The sequence below is a fragment of the Lynx rufus genome, unplaced genomic scaffold (assembly GCF_022079265.1).
Source record: "Lynx rufus isolate CCGP_SWC_20201006 ecotype Redwood Valley unplaced genomic scaffold, mLynRuf1.p SCAF_7, whole genome shotgun sequence".
Classification (NCBI taxonomy): Eukaryota; Metazoa; Chordata; class Mammalia; order Carnivora; family Felidae; genus Lynx; species Lynx rufus.
In genome coordinates, this window is record NW_025814889.1 from 75,213,553 (window position 1) to 75,231,182 (window position 17,630).

General features: G+C 37.3%; 1 protein-coding gene across 1 annotated transcript; it reads right to left on the reverse strand.

Annotated features, from left to right (window-relative positions):
* Nucleotides 1–395: 395 nt before the first annotated feature.
* LOC124502617 (olfactory receptor 8S1-like) lies at nt 396–1,307 on the reverse strand. The gene has a single exon (XM_047067333.1). The coding sequence runs from the start codon at nt 1,305–1,307 to the stop codon at nt 396–398; it is 912 nt and encodes a 303-aa protein (XP_046923289.1).
* Between the last annotated feature and the right edge of the window lie 16,323 nt (nt 1,308–17,630).

Genomic DNA, 17,630 nt, shown 5'->3' on the forward strand with positions numbered 1-17,630 from the left:
ACAATCAAATGTTCTCATCTTGACTACTTGACAGACCAACTCTCCCATTGAAAAGAGATTCTACATTTTGAGATGTCAATATTTTGTCTTTCACCAAAGACAAGTTTCTCAAACACATTAGCTGTCCTAGAACATTTTTTTCTCATGCTTCTCACACTCACCTAGTTGACTAAAAGATCGTTGAGCTCTACTGTTGATTCCGTAGATTAGTGCTTGGGCCTGAGAATCTGCCTTTCTAGCAAGCTCACAGATGCTGCTGATGCTGACTTGTGGATGACACTTAGAGAACCACTGACCTCAAATGTCTTTTATCCTTTGCAGGTATTGCTGAAGATCTCTCCTCCCCATTCTTTGACTGAACCCCACACAGAGAATCCTTCATCTGAGGAGTGCATTTACTGCCTCAGCATCCTCTGCAGAGCAGCCTTCACCTCCTGGTTCTTGAGGCTGTAGATGAGGGGGTTCAGCAAGGATGTGATCACACTGTACTGAATGGAGACCACGCGCTCCAACACGGAGCCTGAGGCAGGGCTGATGTACCTGAATAGAGCCGTCCCATAGAACAAGAGCACCACGGTGAGGTGGGAGGAGCAGGTGGAGAAGGCTTTGGCTTGGCCCTCAGAGGAGCGGATGTTCAGAATGGCAGAAATGATTCTGGAGTAAGAGAAGAGGATCAGGGGAAGTGTCAGCAGCCCTAGAAATGCACTGGACCCTGACAGAAGGAACTTGTTGGCAGTGGGATCAGTACATGACAGAGGGAAGAGTGAGGGCAGCTCACAGCAGAAGTGGAAGATGATGTTGGACCCACAGAAATGTAACTTGTGGATGAAAAGATTATTTACCAGTGAGTTCAGAACCCCTATTCCCCATGCTGCGCTGACCATTACCATGCAGAGAGGCCTGTTCATGACCATGGTATAGAGCAGAGGGTGGCAGATGGCAGCATAGCGGTCATAGGCCATGGCAGAGAGCAGACTGGCTTCCGCACACCCACAGAGAAGAAAAAAGAAACTCTGGGTGATACAGCCCCACACAGAGATGCTTTTCTTCTGAGACAGGAAGTTCTGTAGCATTTTGGGCATAGTAACTGAAGAGAAGCAGATATCTAGGAAGGACAGATGTCCAAGGAAAAAATACATGGGGATGTGGAGGTGAGAATCCCCTCTGATCACCAGGATCATCACCAGATTCCCCACCAGGGTCAGGAGGTAAGTCCCCAGGAACACCACAAAGAGCAGAGTCTGGATGCGGCAGTCAGCAGACAGCCCGAGGAGGATGAACTCAGTGAAGAAAGTGAAGTTATCCATGGCTGTTTATAAATTCCAACCCTAGAAAGAAATCAACTGTATTACAGAATCTGAGTAGTCTTTAGTAATCAGACTATCACTCCCACACCCTAAAACTTCTCAGGAAATACTCCTTTCAGCTTAAAAACAGAAAAGGTAAATAAGTTGAGTATTTCCAATTGTGATAGATATGAGTTGAATTATATCCCCACTCCCCAAATATGTTGGAAGTCCTAACCCCCAGCACCTCACAATGTTACCTTACTTGGAATTAGGATAATTGCAGATGTGGTAAATTAAGATTATCTTACTTTGGAATAGGATGGGCTCTTAATCCAATATGACTGGTGTCCTTATAAGGAAGAGGAGAGTACCATGTGAAAACAGACACACAGAAGGAAGGCAGCCATGTGACAACACAGGCAGAGATTGGGGCGATACAGTTGCAAGCCAAGGGATCCCAGTGATTAACAGCCACCACCAGAAGCTAGGAAGAGGCAAGGAAGGATTTTTCCATACAAGTTTTAGCAGGGGGGAGTGGTCCTACTTACATCAGCCTCTAGAACTGTGAGACAATACACTTCTGTTGTTTTAAGCCAGTTTCTGGTACTTTGTTACATCAGCCCTAGGCAACTAATAACAGTGACTTTCAGAGTTTCTGCCCTTTGGCCCTCTCATTAATTCTGTCAGTGAATATAGCAAACATCTTTGGAACCTAAATCAAACTACACACTTTGACCCTTAAGAGTATAGTTATGAGAACAAACAAATGTGAGGCATCAAGTGAAACTGTTTCAGAAAACAGACAATTGAGTTGCAAGTGTTTTTATATTTAGGTTTGGGTCCTAAAGCCAAGGACTAGAGAACTCACCCTCTCATTGTCTGAATTTTGGGTAAAGATGTGAAGAAAGGACTTGGAAAATGTTACTACAGATTGCACAGGGCTTCCCAAACATTTCAAGATCCTTCAAGAGTAACCTGTCACTCTAAGTTCATACTGCAAAACTGGAGAAATGTGTGTGGGAAAGGGTGGATGTGCCACAGACAAGCTTGCTGTGTCTTCAGGCCCACGAGGTCAGGTTCTCATAGCATCTCTAGCAGGGAGATGAAGGTCCACCGAGATGAGGGGATTTGCTCTGCATCACCCAGCTGATCAGCAGAACAGCTAGGAATGAACCAGAACACTCTGCTCTCAGTCCAGTGCTCCTCCTACCACAACACAGCCAGCAGAGGGGATGACATATTTTTTGAGCCATTTAAGGTATGCTTAGAGGACTACATAGCTATGTCTTAAATATAGCACTGTGTTTAGAAAAAGCTGGACCTAAGAACTGAAAGCTGTATGAACTTAAACCTTCTGAAGGACGATTTTTCACATCTTTAAAATGGAACAATTATATCTGTTTCATGTGTTTGACATGAACTTATTTAAGAAGACTTTTAAGTGGTTGAAGACAAATTTCTGGAGAAACTGTTCTGGGAGCTTTCATGGAAAGGAACTGACCACTAAAAGAGGGAATAGGAAGAAAGTAAGAAGGGTGAGCTGTTGGGGGTGCCTGGGGGGCTCAGTCAGTTAAGTGTCTGACTTTAGATCAGATCATGATTTCACGGTTCATGAGTTCAAGCCCCCACACTGGGCTCTGCACTGACAGTACGGATCCTGCTTGGGATTCTCTCTCTCTCCTCTCTCTGCCCCTCCCCGACTTGTACTTTCTCTCTCTCTCAAAATAAATAAATAAACAAACTTAAAAAAAAAAAAAAAGGAAGGGTGAGCTGTGCCCTTATGTGGGAATATTTGTGGTTAGTGGCATTGCCTTTTAAGATCAAGAAGACTTCCTTTCTCATTCCTAGTTCTGACAATTACAGCAAAGGGGAAATCTCCACCTCTGAAATTTGCTAAGAGATTGAACTCCCAGTTTGTCCTCTCTGCAGAATATTCTTGTTTGGAGACAAGGAATACAACTTAATGATCTCTTGCTATCCCTAAAGCCATAAGACCTTAGAACACTTAGTGAAAGTCAGGCAACAGGGAATGAGAAGGACTCCTGTTTCCTTTACTCCTCCTATGGCATATATTTGAGACAGTGCCGTCCTGACAACTCCTTCATGCCGAAAGAAGACATGCTTTAGTGTCAGGGACCAGGGACATGAGCAGAGGAGATAGAGAGATCCCAGATGGACAGAAGTGCACATAGATGAACATCTCATGAGATTCTACTCCCAGGGGGAGAAACTGGTCTACTTATTTACTTTAGGCAATGTATTTCTCTTATGCTTGATTTTACTTCTTTTTCAATACCATGAGGAATCTGGGTCAGACCCGGATTTCTCCCAGTTATGCAAACCCATGAAAATTGGACATTTTTCACTCCTATTGCTGAGCTGGATTGTTCTAAATCTGGCTCCTATTTGGGATTCTGAACCAGATTTCCTGTCTCCCCCCACCCACCACCACCACAGTTGGGCAAGTGGGATGAGACAGTGCTCTAGCTAGGCCTTGGGCAAAGTCAATTTTATATCCTGACATTTTCTAGGATCAGAGCCTGTGGGGTCAGCTCTAGCTAATGCCCAAAGGGCTTGCATTCTCAGCACTGGGACTTTCTGGGCCTTGCTAAAAGTCATTAACTCTTGTCAGTCTTCCTCTAGTAACCTACCTGAATCCTGAGAAGAGCTCCTGACCAGTTTGTACGAGTCTTATATTTCTCAAGCCCTATTCTCTTTGGCCATCTCTTTGCCAAGATAACCCTGGGAGATGAGCATGAGGAAAGACCTCAGGGAGCCTGGGACTGCTCACTGCACATGGGGGATGCTGCAGCATCAGAGTCATTTCAGATCTGGTGCTGACTTTGAAGGCTGGCTGTGATTTGGAAGTGGGGATGCAGAAACATTTCTAGGCAGAGCATAAGGCATGATGCAGAATCTGACAAATAAAGCCCAGTTTAGGGTTTCTCAATCTCAGCCACGAATATGTACATTGAGAGGCACTAGTGTGTCTGCTAGCATGGGCGTGCGTGCGCACACACACACGTGCACACACACACACACATACACACCACCCACATACTCATGTATAAAGTCTAACATTCTCCTTTTTCTTTTGGATTTACTCTAAATTCTATTGTCTTCAGGTGTGCTATGTTTCTTCCTTCACATTTGCCTCACATGGCCTTGTAAGGGCAATTAGAGGTATGAGGCAGGAATTCTATCATTTTCTTGATTTCCCACTTACACATGTGTTTCTCTGCCCTTTCTTTTTTTTTTTTTTTTCAACGTTTATTTATTTTTGGGACAGAGAAATACAGAGCATGAACGGGGGAGGGGCAGAGAGAGAGGGAGACACAGAATCGGAAACAGGCTCCAGGCTCCGAGCCATCAGCCCAGAGCCTGACGCGGGGCTCGAACTCACGGACCGCGAGATCGTGACCTGGCTGAAGTCGGACGCTTAACCGACTGCGCCACCCAGGCGCCCCTCTGCCCTTTCTTTAGTAGAGGTATCTGCCTTGAATCTAAGGCTAACACCTGTATGTGTATTTTAACTCCCATTCCATCCTGAGCCTCTGGGTCCTTTTCCTTCAGCCATGCCAATTTTCTGTTTTTATCATCAGTTTCTTTCTGTTATTCATTTGTACTAAGAATATAAACAAATTAAAATATCTCTTATATTTACAAGTATCCAGTTGACCCCATTTTTCACTGGGGCAGGGGGTGAACTGATTTTACATTGCATTACTCTACTTCTCTCACAGCTACATTTACTGAAAGCCTAACTTCACTATATTACCTGCCAAGCTTTTTCACTTTTCACGCCACAACACTCTGGATTCTGCATCCACCATTCCTTTTCTTTCATGTTGCTAGTGACTTCTACAACCAGTATGAATTTTTCCCCTGATACTGGAATGTAAGAAACATCACATTTTAGTCCTCATTTTCTAGGGTTGACCAGACATCAAATTTCTGAACCCTGCATAGTTAAGAAAAAGTTGGGGAGAGGGAGGTGATTATTCTTTTTCAGCCATAATGAAAATAGCCCTTTATCCACGCTTAACTTCGGAAGGAGTCTAGAATTCTTCCCCAGTAGGATAAGATTAGGAGGAGTAGTGATTTCCTTTAATGAAGGACACCTTTCTCATAAGCTGTAGGACACCAATTGGTAATGGATGACTAGAAGTACTTACATTGCATACACATAGCATAAAAATGTAAATATGAATTAACTTCATTTAGGGATCAGGTTTAGAAGTATTACATATAGCATTACTATTTACATTTATGTTCATTAATACATAAACTACCTTTTTATAAAAATAAATTTGATATGGCTATATTAAATTTAGTACTGCCAGGTTAAAAAGCATGAAGGGGAGTGACCGCAATTACAGTTTGGAGCAGGTTTAAGAAGGATCTTATATGCAAGGGGTTGACAAACTATGGTTCATAGGTCAAATTCAGCTTACCTGTCTGTTTGTAGTAAGTAAAGTTTTATTGGAATAGCCACACTAATTCATTTACTTTAGGCCATGGCTGCTTTCACATATGGCAGAGTTGAGGGGTTACAGCAGACGCTATACATATGACCCACAAAGCCTAAAATGTTTGCTACCCTGCCCTTTAAACAGAAGTTTGCTTACCCCTGCTATATGACATGCTAAGGAACTCAGAGTTTATCCTGAGTCATTACTGAACCATTGGATAGATGGGAAGAAATTGAGTGGGAGCAAACAAATCACTAAAATGACTATTGTAGAGCCTGGGAGATAAAGGATCCTGCTCCTGGACAAGTGAAGAATGGTTCCCTCATTTTTTAAGTATTCACCTGATAATCCTACCCTATCTGCTGGGTTATTGTTTTCTGTAATTTAAGATATTAAAAATACACTGGAAATAGCTATTTTAATAATCAATAATTAAATTACAAACATAGCTATTTTTCTTATCAGAGTTTTCCCCTTACATTCTAGTCCTTCCCTCTGGGATCACTTTATTTCTTGTGGAAGTATTCTTTTTTTTTTTTTATATGAAATTTATTGACAAATTGGTTTCCATACAACACCCAGTGCTCATCCCAAAAGGTGCCCTCCTCAATACCCATCACCCACCCTCCCCTCCCTCCCACCCCCCATCAACCCTCAGTTTGTTCTCAGTTTTTAACAGTCTCTTATGCTTTGGCTCTCTCCCACTCTAACCTCTTTTTTTTTTTTTTTCCTTCCCCTCCTCCATGGGTTCCTGTTAAGTTTCTCAGGATCCACATAAGAGTGAAACCATATGGTATCTGTCTTTCTCTGTATGGCTTATTTCACTTAGCATTACACTCTCCAGTTCCATCCATGTTGCTACAAAAGGCCATATTTCATTTTTTCTCATTGCCACATAGTATTCCATTGTGTATATATACCACAATTTCTTTATCCATTCATCAGTTGATGGACATTTAGGCTCTTTCCATAATTTGGCTATTGTTGAGAGTGCTGCTATGAACATTGGGGTACAAGTGCCCCTATGCATCAGTACTCCTGTGTCCCTTGGATAAATTCCTAGCAGTGCTATTGCTGGGTCATAGGGTAGGTCTATTTTTAATTTTCTGAGGAACCTCCACACTGCTTTCCAGAGCGGCTGCACCAATTTGCATTCCCACCAACAGTGCAGGAGGGTTCCCGTTTCTCCACATCCTCTCCAGCATCTATAGTCTCCTGATTTGTTCATTTTGGCCACTCTGACTGGCGTGAGGTGATACCTGAGTGTGGTTTTGATTTGTATTTCCCTGATAAGGAGCGACGCTGAACATCTTTTCATGTGCCTGTTGGCCATCTGGATGTCTTCTTTAGAGAAGTGTCTATTCATGTTTTCTGCCCATTTCTTCACTGGGTTATTTGTTTTTCGGGTGTGGAGTTTGGTGAGCTCTTTATAGATTTTAGATACTAGCCCTTTGTCCGATATGTCATTTGCAAATATCTTTTCCCATTCCGTTGGTTGAAACTAGACCACTTTCTCACACCATTTACAAAAATAAACTCAAAATGGATAAAGGACCTAAATGTGAGACAGGAAACCATCAAAACCTTAGAGGAGAAAGCAGGAAAAGACCTCTCTGACCTCAGCCGTAGCAATCTCTTACTCGACACATCCCCAAAGGCAAGGGAATTAAAAGCAAAAGTGAATTACTGGGACCTTATGAAGATAAAAAGCTTCTGCACAGCAAAGGAAGTATTCTTTTAGTAAATGTAGTCATGTGTAATAAATTCCCTTAGTCTTTGCACGCTTGAAAGTACCTTTAGTTTTTCCCCATTTAAAAAGATATTTTAATACATATCCATGGTACAAAAAGTAAGTTTCTCCAATCCCTATTCCTCAATTAATCCCTTTCTTAGATGCAAGAACTGTTTACCATTTTACTTGTATAAACTTCCAGAGATAGTCTATAAGTATAACCACATCTGTGTATATAGTATTTTCACACATAAATGATAGTATAGTTTATATACCATTTTGCAACTTTCTTTTTTTACTCATCAATTTAAAGACCATTCCATATTGACATATATAGGCTGCCTCATTTTTATTTTTATCTTTTTAAGGACTCAGAGGTCATAGTTCATGTTTCCAAAAGAAAACAATTTCTCAGAGAGATATCAGAGATATTTTACAAGGACATCGAAGACTGTGGTTTGTAGGATTCTCTTAATGGAGGACCATGTTTTCTTCATAGAGAATGTTGGCTTTTTTTTTTTTAACTGATGTGTAGCTGACACTCATTGTTACATTAGTTTCAGATGTCAGAGCTGTTTCATTTTTTTAAGTGGCTGTCTAGTGGTCTCTTGTATGGGAGTACTACTATATTTATTTAACATGTACTTTATAAACGGCAATAGCCAAGATTTCATCATTCTTCCATTCATTCACCAAATATCTTTTTTTTTTTTAATTTTTTTTTTGAGGCAGAGAGAGACAGAGCATGAACGGGGGAGGGGCAGAGAGAGAGGGAGACACAGAATCGGAAGCAGGCTCCAGGCTCTGAGCCATCAGCCCAGAGCCCAATGCGGGGCTTGAACTCATGGACTGCGAGATCGTGACCTGAGCTGAAGTCGGACGCTTAACCGACTGAGCCACCCAGGCGCCCCACATTCACCAAATATCTTGAGCATCTACTATGGCCAAGAAACTCTTCCAAGATGCTCAGGAAGACATTAGTGAACAAATGGAGCTCCCTGCCTGCATAGGGAAATATAATGATTATCCTTGTATATGTTTCCTTTTGCACACTTGTAAGAATATTGGTAAGATTAATTCCTAAGAAAAGATATACTTGAAAAGATCAAAACATTTTTTATAGAGATATCCAGATTTCTCTTCATGAAAGCTGTACTAATTTTAAAAGCTCATTAGCAGGGCACCTGGGTGGCCTATTTGGTTAAGTGTCCCACTCTTGATTTTGGCTCAGGTAGTGATCTCATGGTTTGTGAGTTTGAGCCCTGAGTTGGGCTCTGGGCTGACAGTTCACAGCCTGCTTAGGATTCTCTCTCTTCATCTCTCTGCCCCTCCCCTGCTCATGCTCTCTCTCTCAAAATAAAGAAATAAAACTTTAAAAAAAGTTCATTGGCAATGTATGATAGTGCGTATTTCCCATACTTTTGCCAACAGTGTCTTATCAAACCTTTTGATCTTTGCCAAGCTAATAGTTTTTAAAAATCTCATTGTAGTCTTATTTTGCATTTATCTCTATTCTAGGTGAACTTAAACATATTTTAATATGTTTAAGAGCCCATATATTTTCTATTTGGTGAACTCTCTGCTCATGTAATTTGCCCAGTTTTATTCCGGGCAAATTGATTTTTCATTGATTCATCGCCACTTACCATATTTTAAAGAATTGAGTGATACAAGTTGCAATTATTTTCTAGTTTTATTGCTGTCTTTTTGATTTGTTTAAAATATTTCTTCTTGAAATATTTTCCTAGTTTTTTTGTTGTCTTTTCATTTTGTTTAAAGTGTTTCTTCTTTGAATAACTTTTAAAATTTTGATACAGTTCAATTTATTAATCATTTACTATATAGTTTCAACTATTTTGGTCATACTTACAAAGACATTTTACTTAGACATTCTTCCACATTTTTGTAGTTTCATTATTTTTCTTCAATTCATTTGGAATTTATTTGGTTATAAGACAGGAATCCAGTTTCATTTTTCACACAGAGCTACCAGTTATCCCATGTCTTATAATGAATGATCCATCTTCAGTCTATTGATCTGAATTAGCATCTTTTACATATTCTAAATTGTATACATTTGGGTTCATTTATGGACGATTCTGTATATTCATGCATATGTTTGAATTATTGAATCCTTATAATGCGATTTCATATTCTAAAGGACTATTTCCCCACTGCACTTTTTTTCCTGGAAATTTGCTGAGTATTCTTGCTTTTTTTTTCCCCCTTTGAATTCTAGAAAGAAATCATTCAATTCTAAAAGAAGCTTGTTGCCATTTTTATTGAGACTATGTTAAATCTATAGGCTTTTTAGATAGATAAGAGATCTTCATTATAACTGAGTTATACCACTCAATAATAAGATATACTTGTTCGTTTGTTTAATCTTCTTTTGGGTCCCTTGATTGAACCTTAAGGTTTTCTTCTAATAGTTCTTGCACATTTTAAATAAGTTTATTCTTAGGTATTTTGTATTTTTTATTGCTACTATAACATTAATTTCTTCCATTATGTCTTCCAATTAGTTGTTGTCGAAGATGTAAAAACTACTGATTTCTGTTTATTAACTTTATATCCACTTTATAAATTCTTTTATCACTTGTAACAGTTCTGAGTATAGATCTCCCAAATTTTCCAGGTAAACAATCATATCCTTTGTAAAAATCCTAATATTACTCTCTTTACAGTTCGTATTCTTCATTTCTTATTTAGTTGTATTCACTAATGCCTCCAGAGATATTCCATGAATATTTAATATTATATACACTTACATAGTAGTGATTATAAGGAACTCCTTTTTCTGATTCATGGAAATGTTCTTAGTGTTATGCCATTAAGCATAATGTCGACTTTGGAGATACGTACCTAAACACATGTATATTATTTATTTACATATATTCATATGTTTATATATAGCATATTAAGGAATTTTATCCGTATTTATCATATCAATAAGTGTAAACAAGACAAACTCATTTATTAAAATTAAAATGCCCATTTTAGGTTATAAGACAAATGTAAGTATAGTATAGACAAGAAACAAATATAATTAGAATGATTCCAAAATGAAAGAACAAGAATAAAGTTATATCAGATAAACAGAAATAAACAGAAGGCACATGGTTAAGATCTTAGTAATAGATAAAGTTTAATTATTGGTAAAAATATTACTCATGTCAAAGAAGAACATTTTATAATAAATGACTATTCTTCATAATAAAGAACTAATAATTGTGAATAGCTCTGTTTCCAAAAAAATTAGCCTCCAAAATGATCAGAAATGCCAGAAATATCTGAACCAAATTAATAAAAGAAGACCTTAATTCAACTCTTTAGTTCATCCTAGACCCAGAGGGGGGAAAAATGAGGATGTAGATGATGTTAGTAATAAAATTTAGTTATCTATAACTTTATAACTCATAGAAAATTTTTAAATGGATGATATATTTTATTTGGCTAGAAAGAAAACCTTAATAAATTTTCTCAAATACAAAAATATAGATAACATTTTACTAAATGTAATGAAACTATAAATTAATTACAAACTTGTAAACTATCCTTGCCATCTGGAACATCTCTTATAAGAAAAAAGGAAATCAAAACTAAAATTTGATATCTAGCAAATCTTTTGAAAAGCACAACATATCAACTATGGTGGAATATTAATAAGCAGAAATAGGAAGAAATGGGGCAGCTGGATGGCTCAGTTGGTTAAACTCCTGACTCTTGATTTTGGCTCAAGTCATGATCTTATGGTTTGTGAGATTAAGCTCCTCATGGGATTGTGGGCTCTGGCTGCTGGCACAGAGCCTGCTTGGGATTCTCTCTCTCTGCCCCTTCCCCACTCATGTACTCTCTCTTCTTCTCTGTCTCATAAATTGAGGAAAGTAAAAGGAAAGAGCCAATAAAAATACAAGCTGAAATAAATTAATTAGAAGAAGCATCTGAATTAATAAATCCAAGAGTCTGTCTTATGAAATTAATTAACTCACTAAAAAAAGAGGAAGAAAAAAATCACTGAAATGATAAATAATAATGTATAAATAACCATAGATACAGAAGAAACAGAAACCATAACTAGTTATAAAATATAAGAAAAAAGTAATTAAAGATTCCTCTCCCCAATGCTCTCTTTTCTCTCCCATTGCCAATAGCAATAAGCCAAGGATATTTCACTGTGATTTCTACCAAACATTCAAAGAAATGATAGCCCTGATACTATATAAATTGTTCCATGGAATAGAAAAAGAAGCAAGCTTCCAAGTTCTTTTTATTAAGCAAGTATAATATTAATACCAAAGCTCCATGAAACAGACCATAGGAGGAAAAAAAAGACTAACTAACATTGATATAAAACATCTTAAGTAAAATATTAGCGAAGAGAATACATTAAAATACTAAAAAGTGATAAACCATGACCTAATGCTATTTTTTGCAAGAATGAATAGTTCAATATGAGGAAATTTCTTGATGTCTTCTACATTAACAGAGAAACTGACAAATGATATAATTATTTCTGCAGATTCATTACACATACATTTATTGAATGTTTACTCTCTGCCATGCACTGTTCTTATTACTGGGGACATATTAGTGAACCAAAAAGATAAAGACCTCTGCATTCCTACTTGTATGGAGCAATGAGAGCTTCAGAGCTTGAACCTGAAGTGCTATTTTGACCTAATATAAAGCCTCTACCACTATGCTGTACTTTTTCAAAATAAAAATTATAAACACCATCTTGAGTAGTGATATTGGTCCTCTGTACTTTCCTCTGTACTTCCCAACCACTATATCCAAGTACTCTTCTCAACATTTTCTCACATTTAAAAATATTATTTATTTTATTAATGACAAATTTGAGGTGGCCAAAATTTGGTTCCTCTGTTATCATTCTCCTCACCCTTACTCCTTATCCACATCCCCAGTTCCACCACCACTTGACCACCACAGAACTATTTCATTAGATGTGTTAAGAATATAAGTCCTTTGAGAAATTGCATTTTGGAAATTTGCTTTAAGATGTAGAAACACATGAGAAATATTGAATTAAAAATTGACTTACATTTCACAAATTTACTTCATCTTCTAACATATTTTCATTTAACCTCCATATATATCCTTGTGAAATCTCATTCTATGCCCATTTAGAGTCAGCAACTCCTAGAAAACAATTGGGTTGGGAGGAAGTAGGGATTAGAGATAGTACATCATTCTGAAAAAGGTAAACATGATAGATCACACACCAAAATCTTGGGTAGTAAAGGATGAAAATGTAGTATGTTTATAAACTAAGTGAAATGGACATTTATGTTTTGTCTTTCCTGCATCTTTTTTTTCCATTTATAGATTACTCTTCATTTGCTCCATATTGGATTGTCAACCACAGAGGTTTCCTAGCCTCTAAGATTAGAGGTTGATATTGCACAGAGATTAATCCCAAGAATGGACATGTAATCCACACAGAGCTGATCTGAGTCACTTAATGAGATCTGATGTAAGACATAAATGTTTGAGGAGAGGGCAAGAAGAAGAAAGGGAGAGGAGAGAGAGAGAGAGACTACCTCTGAGATTTTAAACTAAGAAAAATGTAAGTCTAGAACTGCCAGTGGACAACTTTCTCACTGTGTGGAGAGGCTGAGAATAAAGCCAAAACAGTGAAGATAAACTCTAATCTGGGAAGAGGAAAGTACAGAGGACTAATGTCATTGTTTGAACACATGGAGCCAGCTGTTCCTTGGGCTACTGAAATCCTGAACTTTCCAGGAGCAAGTTTTCAGTGTGCAATAGGAGTTTTAAGGGAGAATGGGTCAGTGGTCTGGCACCAAGAGAATGTCAGAAGGTACAAGTGATAACCAGTTTGAGTTCTGAAGCCTGAGATTAAAAAATGTTGATTCCATGCATAGAAATAAATGAGGATAAAGAAAAACTGTAAGGTTTCTTTTTTATAAAACATGGAGGAAGGAGATAGATGATTTTTAGATGATCAGAAAGAAAATAATAGATGTAGAAGAAGAGTAATTAGCTTTTCTAAAGAAGAGAACTAAGGAAAGTGGGACTAGACTAATATTCCTTAGCACAACAGAGGGGCTTTTTCCTGAACTTAAGATCTGACTTTGTTTATCTAGAATGTCATTCAAAATTCATAAATATTGAATAATAATTGCCATTCATAAATTTCCTGCCTGGTATCAGATGTTTGGAGTGCAGAACCTGGTGCAGAACTAACAAAACTGTGAGATCATGACCTAAGCCAAAACCGAGTTGGATACTTAACTGACTGAGCCACCCAGGCACCCCTCCTTAATTATCCTTTTAATATTGGTAAAATTTGTGGTCAGGTTCCTCTTTCATTGTTGATATTGATCAGTTTTGCTAGAAGGTTATTTCATTGATCTTTTTTAAAGAAGGAAGCTTTTGTTTAATTTGTCCGTATTTTTTTGTTCATTATTTATATCCTTGACTTGGGTTCTTATCCTTATAACTTTCTTCTGGCTGGTTATTTTGAGCATAACTTGCTCTTCTTTTACTAGCTTCTCAAGATGGAAGCTCATATCATTGAGTTTAGACTTTTTTTCATTTTTGATATAAGCATTTAAAGCTCTAAATTTCTCCCAAATCACTGCTTTATCTGACAACTTTTGAAAATTGAGATACAATTGACATAAGTTTAAGGCGTACCATGTGTTGATTTGATACTTTTATATATTACATGATTACCACCATAGCATTACCTAACACCTCTATCACATCACATAATTATCTTTTTTTTTTAATGAAAGCACTTAAGATCTAGTTTCTCAGAAACTTTGAAGTATATACTACAGTATTGTTGCCTGTAATCACTATGCTGTGCATTAGATCTCCAGAACTTATTCATCTTCTATCTGTAAGTTTTTACCCTTTGACCAACATCTCCTCAATTCCCCCACCCCTGAGACCCTGGTAACTACCATTCTACTCTGCTTCTTTGAGTTCAGCTTTTTAGATTCCACATATTCAGGTCCATCCATGTCGTCACAATGGCAGGATTTCCTTTGTCATGACTGAATAATATTCCTGTGTGTGTGTATTACTGCACTTAGGTGTTTTCATATCTTGGCTATTGTGAATAATGCTTCAATAAACGTGTAAGTGCAGATAGATTTGTGATAATCTGTTTTCATTTCTTTTTGGTATATATCCAGAAGTGGGATTGTTAGATCATATAATAGTTCTATATTTTTAATTTTTGAAGAACCTCCATACTTGTTTCCATAATGGCTATACCAATTTACATTCCCACTAACAAGTGTTCTCTTTTCTCCACATCTTTGCCATCACTTGTTATTTCTTGTCTTTTTGATGTTAGCCATTCAAACAGGTATGAAATAATATCCCATTGTGGTTTTGATTTGCATTTTCTAGATGATTAGAGAGATTGAACATCTTTTCATGTACCTGTTGGCCATTTGGATGTCTTCTTTGCGAAAATGTTTATTCAGTTCCTCTGCCTGTTTTCAAATCAGATTTTTGTTATTGTTGTTATTTAGCCATATGGGTTCTTTATATATTTTGGATATTAACTCCTTATCTGATACATGGTTTGAGAATATTTTCTCCTATTATATATATTGTCTTTTCTCTGTTTTTCATGCTGTGCAGAAGCATTTTAATTTGTTTAGTCCCACTTCTTAATTTTTGCTTTTGTTTCATGTGTTTTTGGTGTTATATACAAAAACTCATTGCCAAGACCAATGTCAAAGTGATATTGCTCTGTTTTCTTCTAGGAGCTTAAAATTTTCAGGTCTGAAGCACTTGGGTGGGTCAGTCAGTTAAGTGTCTGACTCTTGATTTTGGCCAGGTCATGATCTCATGGCATGAGATAGAGCCCCATGTTGGGCTCCACGCTGGACATGGAGCCTGCTTAAGATTCTCTCTCTCCCTCTTTCTTTGCCCCTCTCCTGGTTTTGCTGTCTCTTTCTCTCTTTCTAAAAAAAAAATTTCAGGTCTTAGTTTTAAGTCTTTAAGCCATTTCAAGTTACTTTTTCTGAGTCATGTATAATAGGGGTCTGATTTCTGCATGTGGTTATGCAGTTTTACCACTACCATTTTTTGAAAAGACTATCCTTTATCCATTGGGTGTGCTTGGCTCACTTGTTAAATATTAGTTAACTGTATATACAGGATTTATTTCTGGGCTTTCTATTCTGTCCAATTGATCTATGTGTCTACTTTTATTTCAGCACCATACTAATTCCTAGAGCTTTGTAGTATAGTTTGGAATCAAGAAGTGTGGTGCCTCCAGCTTTGTACTTTGTCAGGATTGCTGTGGCTATTTGGAGTCTTTTGTGGTTTAGAATTGTTTGTCTCTTTACATGAAAAATGCCACTGTAATTTTTTTTTGAGAGACAGAGAGTGGATGCAAGTGAGCGAGGAGCAGAGAGAGAGGGAAAGAGAACAAATCCCATGAGGGGCAGAGAGAGAGAGGGTGGGGAAAAGAGAAAGAGAGAGAGAAGTAGGGCTCACCCAAAGTGGGGCTCAAGTTCACCCAAAGCAGGGCCCAAGCTTGCCCAAAGCAGGGCTCAAGCTCACCCAAATGGAGCACAAGCTCACCTGATGGGGACTCCAACTCACAAACCGTGACATCATGACCTGAGCCAAAGTCAGATACTTAACTGACTGAGCCACTCAAGAGCCCCCATTGGAATTGTTTTTTGATAGGAATTGTTTTGAATCTGCATTGATGGATTTGACTAGTATGGACACTAACAATATTAACTTTTCTGATCCATGAGCATGTGAGATCTTTTGATTGTCTTCTTCAATTTCTTTCATCAAAGTCTTATAGTTTTCAGTATACAGATCTTTCACTTCTGTGGTTAAATTTATTCCCATGAATTTTATTATTTTTGATGCTATTGTAAATGGGATGGTTTTCTTTACTTCTTTTTAAGGTATTTCATTGTTATTGTATAGAAATGCAACTGATTTCTAGATGTTGATTTTCTGTCTAGCAACTTTACTGAATTTGTTGATTAGTTCCAACTGTTTTTTTTATTGAGTCTTTAGAATTTTCTATATATAAGATGATATCATCTGAAAATAATGACAATTTTAATTCTTCTTTTCCAATTTGGATACCTTTTATTTCTATATCTTATGTATTTGCTATAGCTAAGATTTACATTATGTTGATTGAGAGCAGTGATAGTGGCCTCTTTGTCTTTTTCCTGATTTAAAGAAAAGCTTTCAACCTTCCACTGTGGAATATGATGATAGTTGTGGGTTTCTCATAGATGTTATTATGTTGAAGTATGTTCCTTCTATACTTAATTTGTTGAGGGTTTTTTCATGAAAGAATGTTGAATTTTGTCAAATACCATTCCTGCATTTGTTGAGATGATCATATGATTTTTATCTCTCATCCTATTAATGTGATGTATTACATTTATTGATATGCCTATGTTGAACCATCCTTGCATCCTAGGGATAGATCACACTTGATCATAGTTTGTGACCCTTTTAATGTATTGTTGAATTCAGTTTTCTAATATTTTGTTGATAATTTTTTCACCTATATTCAACAAGGATATTAGCCTGTAGTTTTCTTGCAGTGTCCTTGTCTGGCTTTGGTATCAGAGTAAGGCTGGCCTCATAAAATGAGTTTGGGAGTGTTCTCTCTTCAATTTTTTTGGAAGAGTCTTAAAAGGATTGACATTAATTCTTTAAATGTTTGGCAGAATTAACCTGTGAAACTTTCTGGGCTTGGACTTTTCTACATTGGGGCATTTTAGATTACTGACTCAATCTCCTTACTCATTATTGGTCTGTTCAGATTTTCTATTTCTTCATGATTCAGTCCAGCTTGGAATTTATCCATTTCTTCTAGATTATCCAGTTTGTTAGAGTAAACTTGTTCATAGCAGTATGTATGATCCTATGTATTTCTGTGGTATCAATTGTTGTCTTCTCTTTCATTGATTTTATGTATCTGAGTCATCTCTTTTTTTTAGTCAAGCCAAAGGTTTGTCAATTTTATCTTTTTAAAAATAGCTCTTAGTTTTATTGATCTTTTCTATTGTTTTTCTGGTGTCCATTTCATTTGTTCCACTTTGAGCTTTGTTATTTCCTTCCTTACATTAACTTTGGACTTAA